Raw genomic sequence first — 23,022 nt, forward strand, 5'->3', positions numbered from 1 at the left:
GCCGTCAGTAATAGTACAATTAGTGATGGTTTGCATGTAACGAGATGGCTCAAGAGATATCTCCCCCCACCCCCCCCACCCCCCCTGTCATTCTCTCTCTGACACACACACACACACACACACACACACACACACACACACCAGCCGTTCCCTACCCTGATATCTGGTAATGCTGGGATGAGTGCCACATTTGGCTATTATATCTGCTATTGACTCTCACTTGAAAAATGTTTATTATATGCTTCGAAAACTATTGCTGTCACTTCTTAATGTAACATTTGTTGTTTGCTTTATGCTACTTGTTATGAACACAACAGTGGCTACGCGCCTTTACCATAAATAAACTAGCATCAAAATAAATGATAAATATTTACACATGCTACTGACAGATGCGACAGAATGACACTATTGGTTGGAGTGTCATGGGATACACTGCTTGTTGCCACTTTCCATTGCCCCACCTCCCATTGTCTTATGTGTGCAACATGGTGGTGGTGGCGGTGGTGGTGGTGGTGGTGGTGGTGGTAGTAGTAGTAGTAGTAGTAGTAGTAGTAGAATTGTTAGTACTTAAGAGAAACATTTCAATTTTTGAGACACCATTGGTGAAGCAAGAAGATGTAAGAACAAAAGTATGTGACGAATTCGCAGGTGCTTCAAATCAATATGGATCACTGCTGTCTTTGAAATCAGAAGATGTTGGTCTAAAGAATATTCAGAACATGCAGGTTGGAATTCATTCATCTCACCAGATATTGCCAATGTACAGTGTACAGATTAGTCTAGTTTTGAGACATCAAACGTGCTTCTACATACTATCTCCAAAATAGTATTCGAAAGGCTTACCATCTGTTTGTGAAGTAATTACAATTTTCGTGATGAATAAAAACCATTTTCATTATTTAAAAGAAAATATTCATGACTCTTAATCCAGTAACACAACTTTTGCTTGAATTGTGAGTAGCAGTTGTGGCAGCTTCCTGTCAGTCTGTCTTCCCCATTACAGATTTTGCTGTATGTAGGACTTGCAAGAGAGACAGAAAAATATAACCTCAGTTGTTACATGTATCTACTGCTATTAATTTTAGTAGTATATACATGTATTATTGTTAATTAGTTTGAATCAAAGACTGGAGAGGTCACTGTAAGGGAGTAAAATTGTTGTTTTTCTTCTTCTTAGTCTTTATCTTCATTTTCTCCTTACCAAGTGTGGGCTGACATGCTCTGATCTGTTCTAACCACCTTGTCTACAGCCCTCCCACAGATGTTCTTCATGGAGGACTGTAACAAAATGCTTTCTTTTGTACCTTGGTCTCAAAAATTGGCAGATCTTTTAGTTATTGTTAACATCCCAGTCTCTTCAGTACACAGTAATTTCTGATTTTATCTGCTATTTTGTAACTTTTACTGTCCTGAAAAACTTCACGCCATGTTTGTCTTTGCTTAGGTCTTTATGCCTGGCCCTTTATCCCACATGACAACATTGTGCTTATCAGCACTTTATAAAATTTCATTAGGGGCATTTTCATTCCTTACTGATAAGCAATTTCATTCCCAAGTATTGAAAATACAAGATTTACCCTAATATATGAATAGGATTGGGGAGAAGAGAAGCTTGTGGCACAACTTGACTAGAAGAAGGGATCGGTTGATAGGACGTGTTCTGAGGCATCAAGGGATCACCAATTTACTATTGGAGGGCAGCGTGGAGGGTAAAAATCGTAGAGGGAGACCAAGAGATGGGTACACCAAGCAGATTCAGAAGGATGTAGGTTGCAGTAGATACTGGGAGATGAAGAAGCTTGCAGAGGATAGAGTAGCATGGAGAGCTGCATCAAACCAGTCTCAGGACTGAAGACCACAACAACAAACCCTAATATTATTCCATCATTGTCGACCTTTGATCAAACTGGACCGATTTCAGAGAATGCCATTATGAGAGTCTGGTAGTTGAAATTTTTAAATTGTAATTGGAACCTTTGTAGTACAGGTGGTACCCTGCTGTTTGCATTTTATGCGCATTTTTCTAAATTATTGCTTGGTATAAGAATAGAGTAGAATGTTAAAGTGCATCTGGTTTCAAACTCCGCAATTCATACAAAATTATTGGGGGTAGGTGTTAAACAGCATTTGAGATGTGGTATACCCTTATCTTACTCCATGATTTGTATTTGTCTTAGGTGACATCCTTCTTCTGGTATCTGTTACAAGTGTTGTGTTAAATGAGATACTGTGCCCGACTATAATTAAATGTTTTGGATATCGTACGTTATCTTCCAGCTCATATTTCTGTCCACACAGGTGATGGCTTTCTCAAAATTTCTAAACACTTGGTGTGTTTCCAACTAAGTCCATTTCTTATGTATTATCTGTTTTAAACAGACAACATGTAACAGATTTAGTTAACTTACGTTGTCCCAATAGTTTTTTTAATTTCCTGGCCAGTGGAGTATTATTTATTTTTCTGTGATATATCTCTTTATAACTTACAAAATCTTTGTCATATGAAACAGGCATCTATGATATTTACAGCTGTGTAATCTTCTTTCATTTCTACATACGTCATGTTCTGTAGGTTCCATCAATAATGCTCCATCTACCTAAGAAATGGTAAGTTCAATCAAAGGCTTGGATGAGGTCAAACACCAGGATAATTTTTATAGTTATTAGCTCTACAGGATTTAATTAATAAGGTGCAGTATGGTGATTTACTTACTGCACTCAAATTTGAGAGAAGAGGACTGGAAATACCTGTCCATCCAGCCATATTTAGGTTCCCTGTTTCCTTTAATTCATTAAGGCAGCTGCTGATAAGATTAATCCAGAAAGTATGTGGCCAATTTCCGTATTTTCATTTATGTGCTACCTGATGTGCTCTTTTACTTTAGAAACCTCATTGTCGGTGGGTTGCTGCCTTGTAACTTTTATCTTTTGTTTTCATTTTTCCTCAGTAATTTTTGCCATGTTTTGTTTCCATATCTGATTATTGATTATTGGCAGCTCTTTATAGTAATCTGAATCTTGGTTGCAGTCAGTACTTACTATTTCCTTGAATATTCTTTCTTGATTTTGAAGTGCATTATATACTGGTGGTGGTGGTGGTGGTGGTAGCAGTAGCAGTTGCAGCAGCAGCAGTTGTAACAGTAATATTCATTTTTTTTGCATTTACAGGACACTGTCATTAAACAGGAGGAGTTTTCAACAAAAAGAGAACCTGGATCTTCTGAAAAAAGTATTCCTGAAGGAATGAAATCACCACAAACTTTGAAAACACAGATGATTGCATTACAGAATAGGATACTAAAAACTAAGGTATGAATTCAGTATACTTAGAAACTGACAAAAGTAATTTTTATGTTTCCTCATTCACTGCACATCGGTCTTTCCAAAACGTCTCTCCTTTTTTTTCATCAAAAGTCTTTCCAAAACTGTCCTTCCCCCCTGGGTAGTTGTACACCAGTGTATAAAATGTTAATAATTCAAAGGATTGATAAGTTTTACAGTTCCGAGGGAAAAATCTGCGGAAAACCTACTGTCACTTAGCAGGTAAAAAGTATATTTTTTTAAACAGGATATCCGGGAATAATCCGGGAAATTTTTTTTCACTGTCTGTGTATGCACCCTGCTATGTCAATGAAGATACTGGACTTGCTACTGGATGGACAACATACATCCAGACAGTAATGTCTTGGTGTATTGCATTCCACATCTATATACATACTCTACAAGCCACCGCACTGTGCATAGTGGGTGATACTTGCAAATAGAATTAGGGGAAAAATGACTTTCGATAAGCCTCTGTATGAACACTAATTTCTTGTACCCTATCTCCGTGGTCCTTATGCAAAATGATGGCAATAGAATTACCACTTGAGTTCCCAAAGCATCTCCGTAATACTTGCATGTTGTTTGAACATACAGGTAACAAATATAGCAGCCCATCTGTGAATTGCCCGCCCCTGGTAGCTGAGGGGTCAGCGTGATGGAATGTCATACTTAAAGGCCTGGGTTCGATTCCCGGCTGGGTCGAAGATTTTCTTTGCTCAGGGACTGGGTGTTGTGTTGTACTTATCATCATCATTTCACTCCCATCGACACTCAAGTCGTCGAAGTGGCATCAACTCGAAAGACTTGCACCAGGGAACGGTCTACCCGACGGGAGGCCCTAGCCACACACCATTTCTATTTTATCTGTGGGTTGTGTCAATGTCTTCCTGTAATTTGACTGGACATGGATCCCAAACACTCAAGCAGTACTCAAGAATAGGTCACACTAGTGCCCTGTATGCAATCTCCTTTACAGATGAACCACACTTTCCTAAAATTCTCCCAATAAACCAAAGTTGGTCATTCACCTTACCTATCACAATCCTCATATGCTTGTTACATTTCATATCGTTTTGCAACTTTATGCCCAGATATTTAAATGATGTTACAGTCTTGCAGGGCAATACTAATGCTGTACCTGGAATTAGGGGTTTGTTTTCCTACTCATCTGCTCTAAGTTACATTTTTCTACATTTAGAGCCAGCTGCCATTCATCACACAAGCTAGAAATTTTGTCCAAGTAATCTTGTATCCTCCTACAGTCACTCAACTTCGACACTGTCTTGTACACAACAGCATCATTAGCAGACATCCTGTACGCCAGATCATTTGTGAATATGGAGAGTAATAGCAGTCATATCACACTTCTCTGGGGCACTGCTGATAATACCCTTACCTATGATGAACACTTCCTGTTGAGGACAAAATACTGTATTCTGTTACTTAAGAAGTCCCCAAACTGCTCACATATTAAAATTTTGTTTTTGTGGGAGTCCACAGCCTTAACCTGTTTTAAGAATGAAAACATGAGCCAAGCAGGCTGTATTCCCTTTACATTCGTGCAATTGGCCAATTTCAACTTAAGCTTCCAGTGTCATTTCAATGTAAAATGAAGCTGTAGGCTTAAGATCTGTGCTTGAAAATGACCCACAGTTGAAATTGGCCAACTGTATGGATAATAGAGAGACTACAGCCCACTTGGACCATGTTTTCATTCACATATCTGGGAACTACTACTACATGCTCATACCATCGTTAAGTCTGCATTGGGGCACCATGTCTAATGCCTTTCAGAAATCTAAAAATATGGAATCTTCCCGTTGGCCTTCATTCATAGTTCGCCAGATACCATGTGAGAAAAGGGAAAGTTGAGTTTCACGCAAGCGATGCTTTCTGAAACAATGCTGATTCGTGGACATAAACTTTTTGGTCTCGAGGAAATTTATTATATTCAGACTGAGGATATGTTCAAGAATTCTGCAGCAAAGCAACGTTAAGGGTATTGATCTTTTACCCTTATTGTATACGGGAATCACGTGCCCTTTTTTTCCAGGTACTTGGGCCATTGTGCTGGGCAAGAGATTTGTGATAAATGCAAGCTAAGTAAGGGGACAGTGCTGTAGAGTACCGTATTTACTCGAATCAAAGCCACACTTTTTTTCCGGTTTTTGTAATCCAAAAAACCGCCTGCAGCTTATAATCGAGTGCAAAGTAAGCGGAAGTTCTGAAAAACATCGGTAGGTGCTGCCACAACTAACTTCTGCCATCGAATACATGTAGCGCTAGACGGGCATGCTTTGCAGGCACAATGATAAATACTGGCGCCAAAACCTTTGCGTCAGTAAATACACTCCTGGAAATGGAAAAAAGAACACATTAACACCGGTGTGTCAGACCCACCATACTTGCTCCGGACACTGCGAGAGGGCTGTACAAGCAATGATCACACGCACGGCACAGCGGACACACCAGGAACCGCGGTGTTGGCCGTCGAATGGCGCTAGCTGCGCAGCATTTGTGCACCGCCGCCGTCAGTGTCAGCCAGTTTGCCGTGGCATACGGAGCTCCATCGCAGTCTTTAACACTGGTAGCATGCCGCAACAGCGTGGACGTGAACCGTATGTGCAGTTGACGGACTTTGAGCGAGGGCGTATAGTGGGCATGCGGGAGGCCGGGTGGACGTACCGCCGAATTGCTCAACACGTGGGGCGTGAGGTCTCCACAGTACATCGATGTTGTCGCCAGTGGTCGGCGGAAGGTGCACGTGCCCGTCGACCTGGGACCGGACCGCAGCGACGCACGGATGCACGCCAAGACCGTAGGATCCTACGCAGTGCCATAGGGGACCGCACCGCCACTTCCCAGCAAATTAGGGACACTGTTGCTCCTGGGGTATCGGCGAGGACCATTTGCAACCGTCTCCATGAAGCTGGGCTACGGTCCCACACACCGTTAGGCCGTCTTCCGCTCACGCCCCAACATCGTGCAGCCCGCCTCCAGTGGTGTCGCGACAGGCGTGAATGGAGGGACGAATGGAGACGTGTCGTCTTCAGCGATGAGAGTCGCTTCTGCCTTGGTGCCAATGATGGTCGTATGCGTGTTTGGTGCCGTGCAGGTGAGCGCCACAATCAGGACTGCATACGACCGAGGCACACAGGGCCAACACCCGGCATCATGGTGTGGGGAGCGATCTCCTACACTGACCGTACACCACTGGTGATCGTCGAGGGGACACTGAATAGTGCACGGTACATCCAAACCGTCATCGAACCCATCGTTCTACCATTCCTAGACCGGCAAGGGAACTTGCTGTTCCAACAGGGCAATGCACGTCCGCATGTATCCCATGCCACCCAACGTGCTCTAGAAGGTGTAAGTCAACTACCCTGGCCAGCAAGATCTCCGGATCTGTCCCCCATTGAGCATGTTTGGGACTGGATGAAGCGTCGTCTCACGCGGTCTGCACGTCCAGCACGAACGCTGGTCCAACTGAGGCGCCAGGTGGAAATGGCATGGCAAGCCGTTCCACAGGACTACATCCAGCATCTCTACGATCGTCTCCATGGGAGAATAGCAGCCTGCATTGCTGCGAAAGGTGGATATACACTGTACTAGTGCCGACATTGTGCATGCTCTGTTGCCTGTGTCTATGTGCCTGTGGTTCTGTCAGTATGATCATGTGATGTATCTGACCCCAGGAATGTGTCAATAAAGTTTCCCCTTCCTGGGACAATGGATTCACGGTGTTCTTATTTCAATTTCCAGGAGTGTAAATTTAAAAAAAAGGTGGAAGACGAGCTTTTTCCTCCGCCCCAAGTTTCGACCACTGCATTTTCATACATTATCCAACGAAGTAAATACAAATTACGTATTGTGCATCTTCGAATGTAGCAGCATTTCAATGTACTACGAAAATCAGACTGGCAAGACTGTTGGGATGTTTGTCAATATGGCCAACTCTACGTTCTGAATTTTTTCCTACCTGTGAGAAGAGGTGATTGCTAAAAGGAACTTTTATGAATTGTGAATCACATGCACTATTCTCTTCACCATTAGAATAATATGAATATAAACATTTTGCCATGTATTCTTTTGTGTTTGCTGCTATCTCATTTAAATCCTGTCTGCCTAATTGTACTATTGTACTATTCTTATGCCTAATAGTGGTACAGTCAGAAGTGAATCACGGCAATTGACTAGATTTTTAAATCTACAATGACTAATTTCTGTGCAGAATGTAATGTACTAAAGAGGTGTCTGCAAAGATTTTCAAACGGAGAATAATTTTTGCTAAACTCCCATTCAGAAGATCTTCTATCATACGCAGTCTATTATTTGGTTCTTGTTGATCATTATCAAAGAAAGCAGCAGTGTAAGTAACAACAAATAGCAGTCTCTTACCATTGTTTCGCTAATGAGGCGATTCCTCCTTTTTTTTAAAAAAAAAAAAATTGTAGGTGGCGGTAGCGCGCACAAAAGCAAGCTATGCCGCGAGCGGCGACAGGTCGTAAATACTCGTTATCAGAATGCGACAAACAATGCACGACACAGTACAGTAATGCATTTTCAGCTTAGAGTGACGTAAACACCTATAACATAGAGAACGGCACTTATCAGATCAAAGAAAAATAAGCAATCAATTCAAACCAGATGAAGCACGTGAAAAGGGAAGGGTACCCGTATAAATACGGACGGAGCACCTGACACATAGCAGTGGCTACCTGGTTAAGCTTAACTGCTAAGCTTACGACTCGAACCAAACTACTGTAGCTGTATCGTCATTCATTCGATTTAAATTCTCTCTCATATTACAATGGACCAACTTTGTTTTGGTTTGGAGGTGCAGCCTAAAACTTTTCTCTCCCTCTGAATTTCGAGTCTCAAATTTCAGGTGCGGCTTAGATTCGGGAATTTTTTTTTTCCTTGATTTAGAGTCTCATTTTTCAGGTGCGATTTAGATTCGAGTGCGGCTTAGATTCGAGTAAATACGGTACTCTTTGTAAACAGTAGGGTTACATCCAGACTTTGCAATTTATTTGTTTTTAACTCTTCCAGTTGTTTCCCTGCATCAGGGGTGCCTATTACTATGTCCACCATATGGTAGTCTATGCAGTAATCAAGTAATGATAAGTTTGTATGATTCTTCTGCATGAACGGTTTTTTAAAATGTGAAATTTAAACTTCAGCTTTTGTGTTGCTATCTTCCACTGCCACACCAGACTGGTGTACGAGTAACTGGACGGAAGCCTTAGGCTCACTTTGTAATTTTATGTAGGACCAGAATTTTCTAGGGTTTTCTGCTGCAGCTTTGAGGTGTTGCACTTCACTCAAAATTCTTGAAAGGGGGGGGGGGGGGGGACATAGATGGAGTCTCACAAACCATTACAAAAAAAGGGGCATATGCTTAAGTGACGCTGGAGGGAGGGAGATATTAAAGGCTGATCCATCACTGAGATGCTTGTTGATAAGAAATTCTCTATTCAGCTGAAATATTAAATTTTCAACATGTTTTTGTAATGGTGGAAAAAGCCAGATCTCGTGCGTATTCAGCTATTTGACTCCTGTAACTGTGCTTCATGGAAAGTAGAGTGGGTCCCAAAATCTTTTCTTGGGGACCTGTGAAAACCACTTGAATCTTTGCAGATTCTCTCTCACACTGGAGAGTGATATATGGCTGCAGTGTTCCTTGTAATCTTATTACGTGATGGTTCACTATTCCACATAAATGGAACGAAAACTAAGCATTATTAGAATTTATCATCTTCCATCTCCATGCCCAGAATGAATTCACGAAACTAAAGACATTGTTGTTTATCAGCATAATGAAAGCTTGTTGCAATTGAATCCTATATGGTTTAAAACACAAATGTCACGACAAAATTCAATAGACAGATGTATGAGGAATGCCTAAACTCTTGGCTGGCACAATGAGTGGACTTATGTGGACTGTGTGCAGAATTCTGTTGGATGCACTCTACATGAGGGTGCCGCATTGATTTCTTCACACATAAACAACCAGTGTGTTGAAACTTGGTGGTGTCACTGCCAAACGCTTTGAGTTGGAGGAGGATCTACTGAACCACAACTGTAAAAAAGAAAAGTACAAAATACTTTTTTCTGTGTTATTGCAATCTGTATTTCAACTTGCATTTAGCAATGAATAAGTGACATATATCTGAAGATAGTAACTGTTCTCGAAAGAACAGATACCATTGATGACAGTGCAACTTCTCTAGAGTAATGATAATTAACTGAAACCCTCAGCTGCCGACAGGTGTTGTTGATATACCTCGATGGGGACAGTTGAAAATGTGTGCCCCGGCCGGGACTCGAACCCGCTACCTCCTGCTTACATGGCAGATGCTCTATCCATCTGAGCCATCGAGGACACAGATGAATAGTGCGAGTGCAGGGACTTATCCCTTGCACGCTTCCTGTGAGACCCACATTCCCAACTGTCCACAGTTCTACATATGTAATGTACCTAACAGATATTTGCCCACAACACCTGTCGGCAGCTGAGGCTTTCAATTAATTATCATTTATTCCAGAGAAGCTGCATGGTCATCAATGGTATCTGTTCTCTCGAGAACAGTTACTATCTTCATATATATAGTTAAAGGCTACCCAGCCATTGACTTTTGTCTGTGTGAATGCGCACGGGTTGCCTGAACTCTTGCGGGAATCGCCAAAGTGTGCGCGAGTAATGAGTGGATGGGCAAATATCTGTTAGGTACATTACATGTGTAGAACTGTGGACAGTTGGGAATGTGGGTCTCACGGGAAGCGTGCAAGGGATAAGTCCCTGCAGTCGCACTATTCATCTGTGTCCTCGGTGGCTCAGATGGACAGAGCATCTACCATGTAAGCAGGAGATCCTGGGTTCGAGTCGCGGTCGGGGCACACATTTTTAGCTGTCCCCATCGAGGTATAGCAACAACACCTGTCAGCAGCTGAGGGTTTCAATTAATTATCATTTAGAATAAGTGACAGCTCTTGCTGTGCCAGGGTCCCACTGCTGACAACTGTATGGACAAGCATCTTACAACTGACGCCAAGAGAGACCTTCTGTTTCAGTGTGAATGTTAAAATTTACCTCGAGTTTCTGTCTTCATTCATGTAGAAGTAGTCATGTGAAATTGGGTGAATTTTTTTGAAACATCCTCTGTTTGGAGCAAATCGTGCAGATTATCAGTGAATATTTACTACATTAGTGTTGCTATATTTGCTGTAACAAATGATAACAAATGTGCACCCATGAAGCCACACACACACACACACACACACACACACTCACACACACACACACACACACACACACACACACAACACAAACAAAAGACAGATGGTAAACACCGTGTGACATCTGGCACCATTACACACTGTAAAAGTGCACAATCAGTACACAGCGAAAAGTGGCAGTGAATTGTTCAAATACATGTGTTTGAAAAAAAAAAAAAAAAAAAAAAAAAACCAACAACAACAACCTGAAAACTGGTCATTGAGTAAATACATCTCCATTACAACACATGTGGAATGAAAACATTGGAAATTGTAAGAAAGACTGTACAATAATTTAACCTCATAAAACTTGTTCTGCAATTAGAGAAAACATAATTTAGTAACATACGTGTAACTACCATATAACTCTTTTATTATATTCATAAAAACAAACATGTATCACAGGCCACTGAAGATACTTGACAAATAAAAGAAGCTAAAAGTGTATGGCAAAGAACAAAATGCCTTTCATTTAGTTCCGAATACAGAATATACCCACAGGAACGGTGAATTAATTAAATATTAATAGACTAGTTTCATTTTACTGTAACTCAACCTGCAATTTTCACAAACATAAAAAGCTGTATTTTTGCAGTGTGGAATTTTGTAGATAGTTTCAGATGATTTGTGGTGTCTGATGTAATGTGTTACGTGAACTGTCATCAAGGGGGTTGTACCTCTTTATTCCGGCTTCCAGGGTATTTTGAAGTCGACTAACATAACAACATTGCCTGATCGCGGTGTAAGACTTCAGATGTCGCTAACTAAGGATGAAAATGAACTAAAGAAACTGAGAAATGATCTTCAAATCAGTGAAGAATGGCATGCAAAAAGTGATAAAGGTTAGTACCAAAACATTATTATTATTGTTATTATTATTATTTTAATTTTTGTATACAATTGTAAGTGTTGTATGAAAGCTAATTAAAGAGCAGCCTGTATTTCAATAGATAAAAAAATCAGTGTTATTTTACATGATTTTCTGTTAAATCACCACTAAATGTGTATTGCAACTTGCTTTCATGGAGATTGGATAATGTGTAATAGTGGTTTGTGTCAATAGTCATTCAAAAAATGAAAGCTGTTCTGTGCATGTGCTTATATTATTGCATGGTGTGACTCAGAGTACATGTTTATGTATTATGTCTAATAGTAGGTAAGTGATTCTTAGCAAAAAATTGTGGGAGACCTGAAAACAGACATAACTGAGATTTAACCCTGATGTGTTTCATGGTGCATCGTTATATAAAATACCATTTTAGAAGAAAAACTGGAACTTTTTAAGATTTGCCCTGTACTCACTCTCAGATGACTGACAGTCGGTGTTGAGGCCCATATTGATCCTGGCAGGTTGTAATATCCTGACAGTGAAGATGGTGAAAATTTGTGAAAGTTAAAAGGTTTTACAAAATTTAATACAGCATGAAATGCAGAGAATTTTGCACATGCTTATGCTTTATCAACAATGCATAACATCATCATGATTTTATTCTTCCATATGTATATTTCTTTTACTAAATTGCTTTGGTTCTTGTGCACAGTGATTTTGTTAGCCCTAAAACCCAGCTAGCAGATAACTTTTGTGTAATTTTCAGAAGTAACTTAACCATGGAGCCTGCAGGAAGTTCTATGATTTTGTCATCTTAAATCTCAAACATTTGGCTGTAGGTTTTGATACCCACATACCATTTTTAATAGTTTTTATTAAGTTGTGCCCCCATGGGAAACAGTGTTTATTTTTGATAACATTTATTTTACAGCCAAATTCATGTTAGATTTGACATGGTTACCCAGGATTACACAACTAAGTGTACACAAAGTGGAGATGTATTCACCTTAGTGTATTTTCATACTTCTTCAGTAACGTGGTCTCGACATCCAGTGACTATTTCCACTTCATCATGCCATACTTGAAAATAAAATTCGTTACATAACATTCAACAACATTAGAGCTCTAAGTGGAAATAATTATAGTTTTTAGGAATTAACCATAAGTGTGTGAAATTGTGACCATTGGCAATCTGTTATTGACTTGACTCCATCAGCTCACCACTAAATAACATTACTAGCAGACAAGATGTGTTGTTCTTTTGAGGTTTTATGTTTTGTGTAAATGTGGATATATTTGGAAATGAGAAATATAACTCCTAAGTTGACTTTACTTTTTGTGGTTACAGAGGTCTATACATTGTAATTAGAATTTTATACTTGTGCCATTACGAAGTTCTCAGGAGTGATCAGAAATATATGGATCACATATCTCTATTTGTTAAATTTCAAATGATGATTATGATGATGAAGACAACACAACAACACTCAATCTCGGGGCAGGTGAAAATACCTGACCCCGCCAATAATGGAACTCGGGAGCCCCGTGCTCAGGAAGCGAGAACACTACCATGAGATCACGAGCTGCGGACAATAAATTTTTAGAATGGAAATGGAAATGAAGTCCCGTGCTTCTTGACAGAGCGTAGGGGAACTATGTGGAAGACCTGCACCGCCGCACTAGGCAAGGTCCTAATGGAGGTGGTTTTGCGTTGCCTTCCTCCGAACGTAATGGGGATGGATGATGATGATGATGATGACATAACAACACCCAGCCATCTCGGGGCAGGTGAAAATCCCTGACCCCGCTGGGAATTGAACCTGGGACCCCATGCTTGGGAAGTGAGAACTCTACCGCAAAACCACGAGCGAGACAGTAGCATAAAGTAAACTAAATATTGAGATGTGTAAGTATATTTACAAGAGATGTTAAGAACAAAGTGAGAGTGGAAAATAAAGTTTAGTATCACAAGTTTCTTCCTTTGAGACTTGGAATGCCTAATGTGATGCCAGATGTGATGCAAACAAAGAAGGCAATTGCAGCAGCCCTGTCAGCCTTTTACAGTGAGGTCTATGAAAGACTTGACACAGCAGCTGGTGAATTCAATATCTATTGCCTAGCAAAGCAGTGGCATAGGTGTACAGCAGACAGAGAGAAATTCTGTGGAATCAGTGACAAAGAAGGTAAATTTATTGTTGACTATAAGATGGCAGCAGACTACTGAGCTTGGTAATTCCAAGCATTCTCCAGTGAAGAGTTAATAATTCCCCAGTACAACAGTTGGCACTCTTTCCAAGACCAACCATATTAATCACAAAGCCTGAAGTTCAAGACACTTCGGGAACGTGAAATCTAGAAAGGTGACTGTTCTAAATGATTTACCAGCAGAGCTATGGCGATCAGGTAACTGGGAGACTGTTGAACTGCAGATGGGATTCTTCAATAAGATCATTGAAGAGAAGAAAATATCAACCAAGTGGACATTGGAAAATATCAGCTGAGTGGACATTGAGCATTACAGTCCCAGTGTGAAAAAAGAAGAGGAGCCTGACTCAGTGTTAAGACTACAATCTTGTATGCCTCCTATCACATACAGTGAAGACGTTAGAGTGCATAATAGACAACAGAATACATGGATTTGTCAATATTACTATCAACCAATGCTGTCTTTTGATAGGCTGTGGTACCACCAATGCTATCCATGCAACTTGCTCGCTTATTGAGAAACACTGAGAAGTCTAAGCATCCTAATTTTGCTTTCCTTGACCTGGAAAAGGCTTTTCACTGAGATCCACATGATCTCAAATGTTTGCCATTTGGTAGCATGAAGTATTTCAAGAACTAAAAATTCCAGCAGACGTTGTTCTACTTCAGGCAGTTGTTGGACAACCTTGGTCTCCACAATGCATGTCCAATTCAGGTATTACATACATGTGGCCAGAAGGTATTAAGATATTGCTTCAGTCGGTTCATCAGAAATTGCATCTGGCATCATGAAAATCCTCAGTGAACCCTGGAATGTTTATTTTAAGAGAAATTAATTTTTTTTATCAGACTCTTGTACTGGACAGAGCAGAAAAGTTCAGTGTTTAATTTATATTTTAGTCGCATCACTAAGGGACTCCGATTTCGTTCAACATTATTTCTTTCTTCCTGGACGAACTTACCTATTTACCCAGCGACTGAGATTTTGGCACAATAGAAGAGAGACTTCCAAAGGCAGGTCATATTTGCACGCTTGACAAGTTGAATGAATTTGTGGAAAATGGCGGAGTGAAAGATCTGTTTAAGGTTGTTTGAATTAAAAGAGGATTTGAGGAATATTCAGCAATTAAATGGTAAAATAGTAAAGAATGGTACTGCAATAACTGGTGCTAGCGGCAATATCCATGTAGTTAAGACCTAATAGCAATAAAGCCATATATTCCCCCAGTTTTTCATGATGTCTACGAGAAAACAGAATCCAAAAAAATGAGACAGTGAAGACACACCAGAGGAGATACAAATTTGTTTTTTTTATATTTGATGTGCAAGCCTCTTAACATAAATCACATTCAGAAAACAGTACTTAAGCCAGGATTAAGAGACTGTTTGACATGTCAACATAAAATGTATGGTTTTCCATGCAGAAATTATAACATATTTAGATGTTCATAGTAAATTCTGTTTACATTGACACACATATTTGTCCTTTTGCACAATCCACCTAACAGTAAATTAAGCATTAAAAACTTGAATCTTTATTGTATAAACAATACCTCAGTGGCATGGTTTAGAAAACTCAGTTTATTAAATTCTTGTCAAAGTGGCATAGCTCCCTCTCAGTAGACCCCTCAATTATATTCTTAAGGGATGTTTCTATACCACAGCCCTTTATTGGACATGTTCTAATGGACATAGCATATTTTTGCCTTTCTCTTATGTGTGAATTGGACTGAATTTCAGATTTTCATGTCACTGGAGTATAGACAGAGGTGAAACTCATGTCAAAGATCTATAATCAATCAGCAATTGAGTACCAAGTTTAGGTGTTTATCCTTAAATATCTTGAAGCAAGGTGGCACAGTGTATTTCACGTAAGAGCATATATCAACTTGATGGTCGGAACTGTATAATGCCTGTTGGTGGTAGTGTATCTGTGCCTCTCCCCAGCAAAATGGTTTGTGAAGCTAGTTGTTGGATTGTGTAAGTTTAATAAAGAATTCAAACAACCTTGCAACTTCGGATTTCTTACATACATGAAAAATTAACGATGTTTTGAAAAGGCTGTATTGTTATTCACCATATTAAGTTGCAGACAGGCACAATGAAAAGACTGTATGCATTGAGATTCTGACCAAAGCCTTCTTCAGAAAACACACACACACACACACACACACACACACACACACACACACACACACACACACACACACACAAAAGTAAGTGCACTTCATGCACACATGACCCCCATTCCCAGCAGTTCCGGCCAGAATTTTGGAAAATGGCATAGTTATTTCCTTTTCCGGTAATCTGCTTAAAGTTCATATTAACTACTTTCAACTCTTTGAAACTAGTAATAAGTCATTTACATCCAATGTATCAATTAATTTCCCAACAAGTTGTCCGAAGTGAGAATGAAAACTGCTACAGAGATGTTCAGTCCAAAGGGTAATACTTTAAATGTGTAAGACTTACCTTCAAATAACAAAGCTGTATATGGTCTTGATTCTACACTCATGCTCATAAATTAAGGATATTGCTGATACATGGTGAAACAATACTCTGGTGGGCAGTTTGTGGGTTTAAATCGCCTTGGGGCATGACCATGCAGTGCGTTTGACCTGCAGTTGTCGCATGGTGGTGCTGGCAGCAGTCCACATATGCAGAGGTGTGTTGGTACATGTCATAGTACGGTGCAGTGAGTCAGTGTGCAGACGTTTTCAGGCCTGCTAATGATGTCTGTGTGTTGAAAATGGCTCAAAGAACACATATTGATGACGTTATGAGGGGTAGAATACTAGGACGACTGGAGGCTGGTCAAACACAGCAGGTCATAGCACGGGCCCTCCGTGTGCCACAAAGTGTGATCTCAAGATTATGGCAATGATTCCAGCAGACAGGAAACGTGTCCAGATGCTACAATATGAGACGTCTACAGTGTAAAATACCACAAGAAGACCGATATCTCACCATTAGTTCCCGCAGACGGCCACGGAGTACTGCAGGTAGCCTTGCTCAGGACCTTACCACAGCCACTGGAACAGTTGTCTCCACACACACAGTCTACAGACAACTGAACAGACATGGTTTATTCGCCTGGAGACCTGCAAGGTGCATTCCACTGACCCCTGGTCTCAGGAGAGCCCCTAAAGCCTCGTTTCAAGAATACAGTACATGGTCATTGGAACAGTGGTCCCAGGTTATGTTCACGGACGAGTCCAGGTATAGTCTGAACAGTGATTGTCGCCGGGTTTTCATCTGGCGTGAACCAGGAACCAGATACCAACCCCTTATGTCATTGAAAGGGACCTGTATGGAGGTCGTGGTTTGATGGTGTGGGGTGGAATTATGAATAGTGCACGTACATCCCTGCATGTCTTTGACAGAGGAACTGTAACAGGCCAGGCGTATCGCGACATCATTTTGCACCAGTATGTCTGCCTTTTCAGGGGTGCAGTGGCTCCCAGCTTCCTCCTGATGGATGATACTGCATGGCCCCATCAAGCTGCCATCGTGGAGGAGTACCTTGAAACAGAAGATATCATATGAATGGAGTGGCCTGCCTGTTCTCCAGACCTAAACCCCAATCGAGCAAGTCTGGGATGCTCTCTGTCGACATATCGCTGCACGTCTTCAAACCCCTAGGACATTTCAGGGGCTCAGACAGGCACTGGTGCAGGAATGGGAGGCTATACCCCAGCAGCTACTCGACCACCTGATCCAGAATATGCCAACTCGTGCGGCCTGTCTATGTGTGCATGGTGATCATATCCCATATTGATGTCGGGGTACATGCGCAGGCGTTTTGTAGCACATGTGTTTCTGGATGGTTTTCTCAACTTATCACTAATATCGTGAACGTACAGATCTGTGTCGTGTGTGCTCCCTATGTGCCTATGCTATTAGTGCCAGTTTTGTGTAGTGCCATGTTGTGTGGCACCACATTCTGCAATTATCCTTAATTTATGAGCATGAGTGTACAACTAATGCGGAGTGGCCGTGCGGTTCTAGGCGCTACAGTCTGGAGCCGAGCGACCGCTACGGTCGCAGGTTCGAATCCTGCCTCGGGCATGCATGTGTGTGATGTCCTTAGGTTAGTTAGGTTTAATAAGTTCTAAGTTCTAGGCGACTTATGACCTCAGAAGTTAAGTCGCATAGTGCTCAGAGCCATTTGAACCATTTGTACAACTAATGGGACCTGTCAATATCCAGCTGTTAGCTTTGAGCTAAAGTATTATGCTTCCCAGAATTTCAACAACAGTTCTGCTATAGCTAGAAATCTCTCTTTCAAATTGTGTCTGTTCAGTGTTTGTGCATCTGAAACTAAGTGAACATCTCCTGCTAGCTTTTTAACGACTATTATTGGATTATTATCGACACTAGGACTACATTCTGTAATGTCATTATCAACAGTCTTTCGGATTTCTTCTCTAACAGGTGTTCGATGGCTCATAGGCGTAGGACAGGGTTTTCAGAAAAAGGGTTTATATACCTATGCCATTTTAGTTTAATTTTTTCAGTAATTCTTTTTTAACTTTTAGTACCTTATTACCTATTTTCCATACAGTTCTTTTTCTGTTGAAATCTAATTACACATTGTTATGTACTAACCAATTTAAACCCAGTAATAATTTAGGTTTAAGTTAATATAACAACGAAAATAATCAGTTATTGACATTATTGGGTAGATGAAAAATCTATGCACCAAGTGGTGGCAGGAGAACACATACACAAAAAGGTTTAACTGTTACAAACTTCCAGAGCTAGTGGCTCCTTTTCCTGGCAGAAGAGGTGAGGGGGAAGGAAAAGGACAAAGGAAAAAAAACTGGAATGGCTTAGGAAAAGAGGTAAAGTTCAGAAAAGTAACCCAGAACACCAAGTCAAGTTCCCCCCCCCCCCCCCCCCCCCCCCCCATGCAGGTTTGGGGGTAAGAATAGACCCGCAGTATTCCTGCCTGTCGTAAAAGGCGACTAAAAGGAGTCTCACGCATTTTGGCCTTTATGTGATGGTCCCCTGTAGGGTTTGACCTCTACTTTTCAAAATTTGCTGTTCGTGCATACCCTTTGGGGAAGGACGCCTTATGTGGTGCATCATAAATCCATCTTTTCCTAAGATCTGGCACACTTGATATCGTCATGGAATTGGGCTTGCACCGAGCTTCCGGCCACTTCGACTGCAGTGTGTTGCGGGTAGTACACATTCCCTCCATTGTGCGCTTTCATCTTCGCCCTCATGATACAAATGGATATTTGACACCTGAAATCCAGCACAGTAGCCAGTCCGTTGTGGTGGGGTCGTCATGTACCCTCTTGGTGGTAGCCCCAACTACACAGGGAGCGCACTGCTGATGCCTGAGCTGCCACCTCCCCACATATGCCAAGGGGTAGTTGCCCATCTACCTGGGGTATCAGGACTCCCGGCAAAGGCCACCCTGCCCTCCCCCTATGCGGTGCTTTACATGTTAGAAATTTGGACACATGTCCTCCCAGTGTCTTTCCAGTGTCACATGTAGAGATTGCCGACGTTCACTTTACCCGAATACTCCATGTGCGCCTCCTCCCACCTTTGGGAACTGTGGACAGCATCAGGCCCCCTGCTCGCCGGTCTGCCCAGTATTCCAAAAGGAGTGTAAAATTATGGAGTACTAGACCCTGGACAGGCTATCTTACCATGAGGATAAACTAAAATTTGAAAGGCTGCACCCTGTTCCCATGGTATCTTCTTATGCCACTGCTGCGACGGCGTTGCCATCGATGACGCCGTTGCCTTCTAAGGCTGCTACTGTGCACCCTCAGGGCCGCCCATCTTCCTTCCCCCTCCAGATGGCTGGGGGAACGGCTTCTTCTGCTCTTCCCAGAGCTTCTACTTTGGGAGCACCGCCCCTCCCCCCCCTAAAAAAAAGCTGGGGACACTGCGCCCCCCCCCTCCCCCCCCTTGCCGGAGAAGCAACAGTCTCCTCCAGCTCCTCTCGTACAGAAGTGGTCCCTTTGGTCCCTTGGGACTCTACCTTCCATGATGGCCCCCCCCCCCCCCCCCCCTCCCAGTGGTCCGGGAGACACCAGCCAGTGGCTGAAAGAGCAACTGGCTGCTGGTTGAAGGGCTTCAAGGTCCTCGTCTGTCCCTGACGCTACTTCTGAGAAGCCCTCCCAACAAGCCCCTAAGGAGTGGCGAGAGGGCAAAACTTCAAAGAAAAAGTCCGTTAAGAAACAGGAGCCTCCAGTGCCCCCTATACCGGCACTCCTCCACGGCTTTGTGTCTGAGGACTAGGTGGAGATTCTGGCGTCCACTGAGGACCTAGATCTCGCTGACGCCTCCAATGCAATGGTACCGGATGCCAATACTCAGCAAGTGGCGACAGGTGCTGCTGAGGCCTAATTTGCGGCCTTGGTCACTCCATGCCACCGCAGACAACAGAAAGTGTTATTCTCCAGTGGAACTGCTGTGTTTTTTTTTCTCCCACCTGGCTGAGTTACGTCAACTTTTAAGCAGTACACCTGCCTTTTGCCTTGTCCTTCAGGAGACCTGGTTTCGCACCATGCGGACCCCTGCCCTTCATGGCTACCGGGGTACTACAAAAACTGTCCTGCCTGTGACAGACTATTGGGTCGTGTATGTATTTTCATCCTTACTTCTGTCTGTAGTGAACCTGTGCCCCTTCATACACCTTTAGAAGTTGTGGCTGTCAGCGTAAGGACACCGAAGGAAAGTACCATCTGTAACATCTACCTCCCTCCAGATGGTGAAGCACCACCCCATATTTTGACAGCACTCATTTCGCAACTGCCCCCACCTTTTCTCCTTCTGGGTGATATTAATGCTCATAACCCTTTATGGGGTGGAGCCAAGGTTAATGGCCATGGCAAAGTTGTTGAGGACCTCCTCACTCGTCACGACCTTTGCCTCCTAAACACAGGTGCCCCCACACATTTCAGTGTGCCACATGGCACATATTTGGCCATTGATCTATTGGTTTGCAGTCCTGGTCTCCTCCCTTCTATTCACTGGAGAGCCCATGACAACTTGTGTGGTAGTGACCACTTTCCACTTTTCCTGTCCCTACCACAGTATCCCTCATCTCGACGCCTGCCCAGGTGGGTTCTTCCCAATTCTGACTGGAGCACATTTACATCCGCTACTAACATAGTATATCCGTCGCATGCCGCCATCGATGAAGTGATCCATACCATCACTAATATCGTTGTTGCCACATCTGAATCAGCAATCCCTCAATCCTCCAGTTGCTGCCGACGGAAGTCAGTACCTAGGTGGTCACCTGAAATCGCTGCGGCCATTAGAGACCATAGGTGGCCCCACCAACGACATAAGAGCCACCCCACCCTGGAGAACCTCATTGCCTTCAAACGGCTTCAAGCACAGGCTCGCCTTCTCATCAAACAAAAGAAGCAGGGGTGTTGGGAACACTATGTCTCCACCATTGGAACAGGAACCTCCCCCTCTCAGGTTTGGACCAAGCTCCACCGACTTTATGGCTACCAGAACCCAGCAGCAGTACCTGGCATTTCCACAAATGGAGCTGTATCCGGCAATCCCGACATAATTGCAGAACATCTTGGTGTCCATTATGCTTGCATCTCTGCGTCGACGAATTACCATCCCACCTTTCGTCTCCTCAAACATAGGGTGGAGGACACTGCCTCTCTTTTGCTCCACACCACCCTGAGCCTTAAAACGCTCCTTTTGGTGAGTGGGAATTCCTTAGTGCCCTTGCCGACTATCCTGACACATCCCCTGACCCAGATCACATCCATTTGCAAATGCTGAAACATCTGTCACTGGATTCCCAACGTTGCCTCCTGGCTGTCTTCAACCGCGTTTGGAGCAATGGCGAATTCCCATTGCAGTGGCAGGAAAGTGTCATCATTCTGGTGCTAAAGCCTGGGAAGAACCCACTAGATGTTGACAGCTATCGCTCCATCAGCCTCACCAATGTCCTGTGCAAGCTGTTGGAACGTATGGTGAGCCGCCAGTTGTGTTGGCTCCTTGAGTCTCGGGACCTCCTGGTTCCATCCCAGGGCAGTTTTAGCCGAGGACACTCCTCCACCGACAACTTGGTGTACCTGGAGTCTGCCATTCGGTCAGCCTTTTCCTGGCCACAACACCTCATCACCGTCTTTTTCAATCTCACGAAGGCCTACGATAACTACTTGGCCACACCACATTCTCACTATTCTGCATGAGTGGGGTCTTCGGAGCCCACTCCCGATATTTATACGGAACTTTTTATCATACCGCACTTTCAGAGTTCGCGTTGGTGCTTCCCATAGTGCACCCCATACATAAGAGAATGGAGTCCTGCAGGGCTCTGCCCTGAGCGTCCCACGCTTTTTAATTTCCGTCAATGGTCTTGCACTAGCAGTAGGATCGTCAGTCTCTCCCCTCCTATACACTGACGATTTTTGTGTTTCATTCTGCTCCTCTTCTACTGTTGCGGCTGAACACCGTCATATGGAAGCCGCAGTCATGGGCCCTCAATCACGGCTTCCAATTTTCGGCTGCCAAAACTTGTGTGATGTACTTCTGTCGTCGTTGCACCGTCCACCCCCATCCAGAACTTTACCCCGATGACCAACTACTAGATTTAGTGGAGACTTAGCGCTTTCTGGGACTGGTTTTCGATGCCCAGTTAAGTTGGCTTCCCCATATTTGTCAGCTTAAAGACAAGTGCTGGCGACATCTTATTCGATGCATGACCCACACCAACTTGGGTGCTGATAGTTGTACACTTCTGCGGCTGTACCAAGCCGTTGTGCAGTCCCGTGTTGATTATGGTAGCCTGGTGTATGGTTCAGCCGCCCCTTCTGCACTGAGGCTACTAGACCCTGTCCACCACTGTGGAGTTCACATCGCTACGGGAGGCTTTCAACCTACCCCCATGAACAGCCTCCTTGTAGAAGCTGGTGTCCCTCCATTGCGGCTCTGGCAGCAAATATTACTCGCAAACTATACCAGCCACGTACATAGTTCACATCGCCACCCAAATTACCGTCTTCTTTTCCCCAACACGGCGGTTCATCTCCCGCAACCGCGGTCCAGAACTGGGAATCCCTTTGCTGTCTGTGTCCGGTCACTTCTTCATGACCTTGATGCTTCCCCCCTACTGCCTTCCCTGCAGACCCGTTTCCGTACACCTCCATGGTCCATGCCTCGGCCACAGCTTTGGCTGGACCTATTGCTTGGCCCCAAAGGCTCAGTCCCACCTGAGGTCTTCCGCCGAAATTTTCTCTCTGTTCTTGGCGAGTTTGGGGGCTCAGAAATAATCTACACAGATGGATTGCTGGTCGACGGTCTTGTTGGCTTTGCTTACGCTCACGTTGCCCATATGGAACAGTGCTCCTTCTGCAGAGCTGGTTGCCATCTATTGCACT

General features: G+C 43.0%; 1 protein-coding gene across 1 annotated transcript in view; it reads left to right on the forward strand.

Moving 5' to 3' along the window:
• The window catches only part of LOC126418783 (transcription termination factor 2), a 307,228-nt gene that overhangs the window by 51,058 nt on the left and 233,148 nt on the right, over positions 1 to 23,022 (forward strand). The window contains exons 4-5 of the mRNA XM_050085715.1: positions 3,169 to 3,309; positions 11,303 to 11,447. Coding sequence (XP_049941672.1) covers positions 3,169 to 3,309; positions 11,303 to 11,447 — 286 coding nt within the window. The remainder of the gene's footprint in view (positions 1 to 3,168; positions 3,310 to 11,302; positions 11,448 to 23,022) is intronic.

This window comes from Schistocerca serialis, chromosome 9 (genome assembly GCF_023864345.2).
Source record: "Schistocerca serialis cubense isolate TAMUIC-IGC-003099 chromosome 9, iqSchSeri2.2, whole genome shotgun sequence".
Classification (NCBI taxonomy): Eukaryota; Metazoa; Arthropoda; class Insecta; order Orthoptera; family Acrididae; genus Schistocerca; species Schistocerca serialis.